This window comes from Opisthorchis viverrini, assembly GCF_000715545.1.
Source record: "Opisthorchis viverrini unplaced genomic scaffold opera_v5_360, whole genome shotgun sequence".
Taxonomy (NCBI): domain Eukaryota; kingdom Metazoa; phylum Platyhelminthes; class Trematoda; order Opisthorchiida; family Opisthorchiidae; genus Opisthorchis; species Opisthorchis viverrini.
In genome coordinates, this window is record NW_008752015.1 from 252206 (window position 1) to 261738 (window position 9533).

The following is a 9533-nucleotide window of genomic DNA, read 5'->3' on the forward strand; positions in this document are numbered from 1 at the left end:
ACCTTATGGTTGTACGGCAGTGAAGCATCAGTGCCAACACTGATGTTGCTGTCATTGATGATGATGATGACAGCTGAACGATTTTTTCAGCATCAAGGCGAGTTCTGATCAGCCGAAAGTGTGAACCCAACAGCCAGTCATCATTTGGTATCCGCTTCACACTGGTTACTAGTGGAGCGTCCAGAAGGCGTCTGAATTTTCATAATGTCATCACCGCATACACTTTGAATAAGACGCGCTGTACGCGTTTTCAAGCAGCCTTTAGGCGTTTGCTACATTTCGTGCACCCTTGGTGATTATTTTGCTGAGAACGCTGGTTTGGGAGCATTAGACCGAGAACTGGACAGATGCATTACCATTATTGTTGTTCACAAGCCTGGATAAGAGGCAGTTGAAATGTCGGTATTGATTTTGAGCCACAGACAAGCCGATGGACAAATTCGCACCCCAACCACTAAGCCACCTTCAGACTATGCACATGTAGTTCAATAACTTCAGCACTCCATCGGTTGGCGACACGAAGTAGCACAGTGTGCTGAAATGAAGAAACCGGTGCCCCTGCAGTTGTCCAGTTAACTTTTCCTTCCCTTGCTTTTGCAGTGGTACGATTAGAGTATCCCTGAGTTATGGTTCTATCTGCCAGATAGTTTCAATCATGTGTGCTCTCCAAGACTAGACCGCCATTTTTGGGGAGTTCAGTAATTTTTCTAACCCGTAAATACGAGTGTGATTGTCATGTCTCCGATAGCCGGAAGAAAGTACAGTGGTTTTCAATCAATCGGAAAAAGTTTGGAACCGACTGAGAAACAATCGTTTCAGAAGAGCATAGTAAACAATCGGTGGTTTTTTATTTGGGCAACGTTTCGCTTTTGACCAACTAAATTGTCACAACATCCATACGCCCAGGAAGTTCAAGAAAAACCTACCAGTGGCACCCGAGGTGAATCACCGAATGAAGCACCCTGAAGTGGAAGATTAAGGAACGAAAAACGATCGGAACTAATTTGAGACTCCTCCAACCCATCAATTCAGGATTTTGGCACCCACACTGGCCGACAAGAATCCTTAATTGACACTCAACACTGATCTAGTGTGAAGAAGACCTACTGATTGGTTCCCCGTCTGTCTTATAACCTGGCCAATTTGGTGACCTGTTCAGTTGGCCTGATGGAGCTTTTGTGTCAAAAGTTAAACGCTGTCCGAATAAAAACTACCGATTCTTTACCAATACAGTGATTTTCGTTTTTCTTCGAAGTGGCCTGGTTACTGTTCGCGGACGTTCAAAAGTTCGCTTGAGCCATAGATTCATTTTTGTAACTGACTGCTACAGCGTTGCAACTGCATGCTGGAGCGTTCGGATTGGGTTGATACGAAAACCACGGAGTGTACTCAAATAGCCGTAAAATTCCTTACGAGTCAACCAAGAAGTAAATTTCTCAACTTTTCCGCTCATTTTTCACCGTTCGTAGATGATGCAACTAATTTGAGGTTTACTGCCAATTCGGATACCTGGTTTTTACTTCTTCGATTCACTGGTCAGATGTGCAACAGAATACTCACTGTATTAAATTCTCTCAAAATAGAATTTCCTAAAGTCTGCAGAATGTCAACTTTGACGAAAATGTCTATGCCTATTCGCTTGAGGACGGCATTTGCTGTAATCGCGCTGATTATAACAATATTTTCAATAGATTGATGTCAGATGCACTAAGGAAGGATTTGGATGGACTTTGTGATTTTGATTCAAGCTGCTGCTTTTTTCAGATCGAAGGCAAAATAAGATGTGATTCCCGTTCTCTTTCTACCGACCCAAGAGTTTAATCCGGAATAAGTTTGTTGAAAAATTCGCTGACCAGTGAACCTTGTTAAACTGGGGTCTGCGGCATTAATTCCATATATTTTGGCTTCCACTGCAAATAAGATGGACCCTCTATGGTAACTAATCGTTACCAGTTTAGTCCACTGGTGTTCAAATGTTTGGAAATGATGGTGTTTATTTTCTTAAGGATGACGAGCATGTTGCATGACACGCCTTCTGCACTGTGGTAAAAAAAATCACTTGACTCAGTATCTTTATTAGCTTTCTTGAAAGTTTCCGTTTCTTCCGTAATCCATCACCAAGAGACTGGACCTTACCGTTATCTAACGGCTATGTTTCTACGACCTATTGAGCTATAATGAGGGTGTCCAAGCGATAATCGAAGTCTCTCATACCAGGTTGGTTAATGGTCAGAGGTCCGACCAACAGTTTCTTGATCAACCAGATTGGGGGTTGAAGCATATGTGGCGAGTTGTCTCACAAAAATGGTAATGCACCTGCGTTTCCTGCCAAACATCGCTGCCCTGCGGTCGGGCTTTTGAGGCGATGACTTTTGTCAAGGACCCTCAAGGTCTTCCCGTCTAGGTTTGAGCGCCCTGGAAGTATCCCAGCCCACGTACAACCATAAACTGATGACTTCTGAAATAATGCTCCTAAATACGTGAACCATACGTGCCGATAACAATATTCATCAGCCCCGACATCTAGGTCAGTGTTTTCCTCGTCTACGGGCCAGTGTGATAAACTGCTAGACAGGATCATTCGCAACGAAAGAACTATGATAACCACTGTGGACTTGATAAATATTTGTGTCGCGCGTTGCTTTATCACAGTCTTCAAATATATTGCTTCCAATCGCTATATTAATTATGAACTGTGTGCGCGTCTCCCAAAGTAACTTATCAGCTAAGTCGAAAGGAGTCAAAAAGAGTCCGTTGATGTAGCGAGTTAGAGTATACGCCGTTCTCATAGAATAGCCAACAAATTAACTTGAATTAAGCAATGTGAATCTATAGCATTCGAGTGTACTGTCATGGAGTAAATCCACCAATTAGTGCTATGGACACTACCATCAAGGAAACACCGCAATGGAATACTCCACATCTCCGAAATCGTCAATGGTCGAAGGGATTCCTCGATTCTTTCTGATGGACTTGGTTGACCCGCTTTCCGCTCACGTCGACTACATGGCTGGTTGGGATCAGATCATGGAAACACGTTTCAGCAGTCGTCTTCAGAGAAAAGTTTACAAGGTTATGTAGCTCATTGACATCTCACGTCAATAGCTTTGGTATCCAGACGCATACCGTCGACTAATAATCGCAGCTTTCATTTCATAACGGCCTCCCATTTGGTTGATGGACCAACTCTCCATGATGTTCGTACCCCTTATTCCCTCAACACTTGTTTAGGGACTCATAACTGTCCAAAAGTTTCCGCACAACCATTGTGGTTCGTCAAGTCTAATTTGTTTCCCACCTCATTATATTGTCATCACCATGGACCGCACACTTAAAGAGGGCAAAAATGGTGGAAATGAAGTCGGTCGGCCGTAAAACCTATTTGGTGCCTAGCTACAATGCCGCCAGATGAATGCATAGGGGCTGAGATGCTGTCATGATGTCCAAGCTAAGGCGGGATCAGTCGAGATGCCGGGGGTTGGTTCAAACTGCACGCCTCCCGTTTGCGCCTTAGCCAATGAGCTATCTTGGGGTCTTTGAATCGAAGTTATATTTAGCGAAAGGTTAGTAGAACTGAATTACACGGATGATATTCTTCTGTCATCAAACCGCTTCATTTATTCCTAACGACATATTGGAATCTATCCCTTGTTCCGTAATGCGTTGTGTTTTGAAAGTGCAGTCTTTCTTGAAAGAGTACAGGTTTCCAGTGTTCCGATGAAAATTCAAAGAAAGCAGCTTGGATTTCCGGGTCACTATACACAGCTGGGCAACTGCGTAAGCGGGGACTGCACTACAACAGATTCTACTACACACGTATGTCATAGTGGAAGCGGGAATGCACCGTCAAATACTACCGTAAAAATAATGACGGCAAACAATGAGGGTAGAAACAATATAAGGGTATTTAAGAAGTATTGTAACAAGATGGATTGAGTGACATGAACTCCAGGAAATTTGACGATCGCGTGTAGTGTAGCGGGCGCAATTTCAAAGTTGGAAAAACAATAGTTGCTATAACACGTGCTGGTAACATTGAGTGGATGACATATGAATGTATCCCATAATCAAACGAACAGTAACGAATTCTGGGATACCAGCGGGGTACACTAGACGTTGGCAAACTCAAATCTACCGAATGGTACCGCTCGTTGACCCCTAATGTTCAACACCGTAGAAATTGTCTATTGCTGAAAAGCATGTCCTGGAACGAAATGATTACCATGTCTTATGCTTGAACGCATTCACCAGTCGAATTTAAGTCGACAAGCAGTTTGCATCCGACAGAACAAAAGGCGCGCCAACTTACCACACTGGTATCCTTGAGACGAACCTTATCTTGGAGGGTTTTGCTGGTGGAACCCATTATTCCCGAACAAGTTGGCTTCCCACAGTAGCACTTTTGTTCCGAGGCACTGAAGTTGAGCAAACGAAAAGAGTCGACTCAGCGCTAAAATACTGACAAACGAGGCTCGCAGTTCACGGTTCACAGTGCCGTTTTAAGATTGATCAGTAACACTAAGGAACCAAAAGAGTGGTGATGAACTGGAAATTCGGCTGACTTTGTGGAACCAAACGGTAAAGATAAGCCTGTGGTAAAGTTTGGGTGCAATCGCTCGAATGAAAACCGCACGGTTTCGGCTGGCAATTCTGCGTCCTGAGAGCTCCAGAAAAACTACACGGATCAGAGAACTGTGGAATAAAGAAAATCAACTAACCGACATACATTGTCATTTATTAGTACGGTACTTCCATATTATACTAAGTTCATTCGCATGATTTTACGAGTTTCTGAAATATAAGACCCCTTCCGGTTAGGTTTGTGTCTTAGTCACTGAAATAGCTCGAGCTCAGTAGACGTGTTTACGACATTTAAGGCAATCCAGAGGAAGAAACAGATGTCTCATGAATGAGCGGACAACAACCAAAGCGAAAACTAAAGACGTTCTACAGTAGGGGGCGGGGTTGAAAACGAAAGTAGTAGGTTCGTAAAGCCTAGTATCTTATATTCACTCGCGAGACTTGGTTCCCGAGTCTGGGTGTTCTCATTGCCTCAATCGAAATTGGTATGGAGGATAGTGCGGACGTTTTGGTACTGTTGGTCCTGTTCACCTTCATGGTGGGATCCCGATGTCCCTCCCTGCGCTTGGTTGGGTCAAGCATTGCTTGCTTGCCAATTTGACACAGTGTACACGTTGAAAGCCCCCATATAGAAAGTACCTCACGAATTTAGCGATTACTTTGCTTGATAATGAGCAGCGGAACTGGTAATCAAATGATCCGGTCAAGCTCACTCTTAGAATGAGAAGGGACTAAAAAGACATCAGAGGAAAACACTGTGTGAGCAAATGATAATTCCCGATTTCCCGCCTCTAGGGGGAGTTTAGTTGAGGTACTCTATCTTGAGCCTTTGATACGAGCCTGGCTCACAAGTCAATGGTAAGCGGAAGGACATTGCTCTCGGACCTGCCCATAACCTGTGACCTAAAAGTCTGACGCGCAAGGTAGTGCGGTCAACCTGCTCGGAGCTAGTGCTCCGGTTGGATGTGGCGGACTGGCCTAGCCCCGAAATCCAAGAAATAAGATATACTATCTCACTCCTGATGCTGTTGCAAAAAGTGGATGTGTTCGCATCAGGCTCTCGATAGGCTTTACCTCTACTTCAAACGTTTCGAATAATTTTCCGGCGACCGATGTGCGCTTTTTAAGGCCCGTCGTTTCCAACCTGTCCTTCCTCAGAGGAAGCTAACATCGTGACCATCATAAATATGGAATTTTGGTCATCTGCAGAAAACCCCGCATTTTATTCAAACTCCTATCGTATAAGGCACTAAGGCTTTACCTTGTAATGCGATTATTCGTGCACTCGATGTAATTTGTCTGGCTGCTCCCCTTCGCTCGGCGTTTTTTAATTGATCCATTATCAGAAATGGCATCGCTGCTACCATAGATATGGAAGCACGCTTACATACCAAAGAAGTCAGTGAAGCAATCCTGACTTACCCGAATTGGACAAATTGGTAATCAATAGTGATCTCTTCACCGGCTTTAATATCTTCTCTAGCGAAGAACCCGATCCGAATCTCACCGTCCACACTCCACTGTAAAGTAAACAAAAGGAGAATATCCATAAGTTCTACGAACGGTGAAGGAAGTAAACAACAGAAGCTTTCACCAAAAGCAATACACAAGTAGTTAAAACTTAATTAACCGAGTATACGAAAATGAAAAATAGTTAAGAAGGCCATGTCCTTGGTTACAGTTCCCCAATTATTTCAGCTCACAAACAGTGCACAGAAGTGTTGTGGTTCCAGATGCTACAGCTTCATTCACCGAGGATGAAGAGAATAGGGAATGAGAGCAAAGCTTCTGAGATGGCCAAATCTGTTCAAATTGACCTATTTGACCAGTATAGCAGGAAGTGGGAGCTATGTAGTGAAGGTGATAACTTTAATGAATGACCGCCAATGGTTGCGTGAAGCGGCTACATTTGTCGGGGTCACTAATCACTGGTTTGCCTCGTCCCGCGGTCCTCAGCCGGGAAGACGGCAGTTATGTGACCGAATTGACCGACAAAAACTTCAATTCATGGATCACCTCCAACCAGTACAAGTCTGGGAGATAAGAGCTGTACGAGGCCAAAGGTCCTTTAGCATACGAAGTACGTGACCTAACAACGGTAATCTATGTATTGTGAGCAGCCAATCTGTCTAAGGAAAACGAAAACCAACCGAGGAACTCAGTACTAATGACTAACTCAGTACTAATTCCCAAGTGAATCGCAATGCTTTGAAGGCACCGACAGTCAAGCGGAGTCTCCGAAGACCTAATGCATGCATCAGCTACGTCTCTGACCCACAAAGTGAGACAGATCAGACCACTGCATTGTACACTCTACTTCTGACAGTCGAGCTGGTAACACGTCGGCGACAAGGATGTCGAAAGATTGGAAAATATTGCCTTCCTCTTTTGAGAAGCGACCAAGAACAAAGTTCCTCAACTTCTGAATAGAAACAAGACAAACAGACACCTGGGACAACTCACCTTCTGTGTGACGCAATTTGGCTCACAAGAGTGGTTCACAAAGCGTGCCCAGTTCCCCTTGGCACCAGCGTCAATAAACCTGTCAGATTCCAGGGCCATGAAATAATGGTGTGCATGGCCAAGCTTCTCGTAACGTCTGATTCGACGACGAAACTCCGTGAAATCAATCACCTCTCCAACGTACTCAATTATGAACGTGGACCTGACGAAAAAAGGAAGGGGTTGGCAACAACGCAAATTTAAAAATGCATATGCCCAAGACCCTTTAGAAAAATCCCTTGAGTGGAGACGTTTCGCGACGTCACCAGCGAAATTCCCTTTGCATAAGACACCACTCTTATCCTAGCAAGTGATACTAGTATCTATCCCAATGGGTTGAATGCCGATACAAGGGGGCATCACGCGAACACGAAGTCTCCGAAGGACATCCCTGATTGAAAATTTTGCACAGATTGCTATGGTGCTAAGCATATGTGCCACCATAAGAAGCAACAATCGTTTAGCAGTGGCAGAAATCATAGTAGCACCCCAGTGATAAATGCCAGTGCTTAACTGCCAAATGGCTATGAGAATTTCTAGTGAAAAGTGATAGGAAAGGGGAAGAACCGAGACGTGTTAAAAGCAACCTTATGACGCTGTGAAAACACTGTACATTGGAACAGTAGCGAGATAAGTGCGTCCGAGCATCACACCGAGGTGAGACGCCATCAGTGGAACTCACCCAACGTCCTTCATGAACGGCCCTCGACAAACACAAGAAGTCGTTCGACTAGAGAGTAACAGCAAGCTTTCCACTAGGGGTCGTTATGTGCTACGTCCTGGATGGTTTCTAACCAAGTACAAAAAAACCACGCGGACCCTAACCAGGAAGACAAAAAAATCCAACATTACTCCGATGGTAACCACCTTTATTTCACGTTGCAAAATCATGATATGCAACATGCGAACCTTTCGCCTTCTGCGAACAAATGTAGCCAGCGAACGTCTGCTAGCATGCGAAGTTACCTGTGACCAAAAGTTTGAATCCGTTTAATGCCATCAGATCAACGACCAACTTTCAAAAGCACACAGTACGACTACTTTTACATTTGTCTTGTGCATGCGTACCCTTAGCCCCGGTGAAATTCAGTCCTGAAGCCATAAAAGATGCAATTTCGCAAACATTGTCAGCACTTCGATAATACGTGCACCTACTTGTGAAGGTATAATCGTGGACTATGCAGCTGTTCAGTTGTACAAGCCCAGTTGAGAGGTATATGGGGTGACCCTAAATCCTGAAACAATATTTTCAAATTTGAAGGTGCAATAAGCCGATGGAAACCAGGGATCACATCCGAGATTACACTTAACTTACACTATGCCGACCGATGGTCGTCAAACAATGCGATGTCGCCCAAATGACCCTAGTCTTTCTCAAGATGTAATTTGGGTACCAAGAGCCTCGATCCTTTGAAGTGTAAATTCTATGACAATATCAGTGACAAAACTGAACGGATAACAAGACTGAGAGAAGGCAGCCTTCAGGAACCTCAGCAGTTGCGGTAAAACTTCTGGAAAGTTCAGAGTAAGCGATGGACACCTACGACGCTGTTGAAAATATTCTACCCAGAAATCTAGACACTGGCCCATATCATACATCAGATTCCGAGTACCATATATGCGTAGGAAGAAGTGATAGCGACCATGCTGAGATCAAGCTATTAGTATGTGTGCAATCGAAAACACCACGTGACAAGTTACCGGTGTCACGTATAACAGTTGTCCCATCCGAGTTACTACTAGCATCCTCTAAAGAGACCACTTTCAAACTATCACATAATGGGTCTAGGTATGCCCACTTAATATGCGGCTCAGGAGTCTTTTCGACTGCTAAACGGCAAGTTTGTTTGTTAGGCTTATCGTATAATCAGTGAAAACCTGCATCGGACGATGGTACTATCCGAATCAAGATGTGTTCCAGAATAACCGGCGGTCGAATACTAAGCCCCAGTAACGGTACCTAACGCCCCCCCTACGATTGTTCAGCAGTAAACAGGCGCCAACGGCGTCCACCGCGACTAACCGGGTACCGACGAGGAACGAACCAAACATTAGAAGGCCTCCAAAACCACGGTGTTAGATCTCTCCAAGAGAGAACCTTGTCGACTTGGGATATTCAGACCTCATTGTTTTCATGTTTGAAGAGAAGGAAGCGCAACCATTACTTAATAAGTTGATAAAGGTCTCCAGCCCTTTGAAACGTGCTTTGCGTCCATAAGGTGGGAGGTTATGTCGTGAGAACCACAGTCACTTAAGGTCTTTGAGACATCAAGGAAGGGTACTGGAAGATGTGGAAAGCTAAAAGAATCTTGGAGGTTACGCAGGTATAAGCGGTAGTGTGACAGACGAAGTGAACGCACGAATCTCAAAGTCGAAAATTGATGCACCAATCGTGGCGATAAGAAGTCATACTACTGGGTCCCGATCATCATCATCAACGACAGCATGAC

At 44.3% G+C, this 9533-nt stretch overlaps 1 protein-coding gene across 1 annotated transcript in view; it reads right to left on the minus strand.

Annotated features, from left to right (window-relative positions):
* T265_10344 (hypothetical protein) overlaps positions 1–9533 on the minus strand; it is a gene marked incomplete at both ends in the record, with an annotated part of 50432 nt that overhangs the window by 25123 nt on the left and 15776 nt on the right. Inside the window, 3 exons of the mRNA XM_009176689.1 lie at positions 4310–4415; positions 6004–6101; positions 7045–7246. Of these exons, the coding sequence (XP_009174953.1) occupies positions 4310–4415; positions 6004–6101; positions 7045–7246 (406 nt within the window). The remainder of the gene's footprint in view (positions 1–4309; positions 4416–6003; positions 6102–7044; positions 7247–9533) is intronic.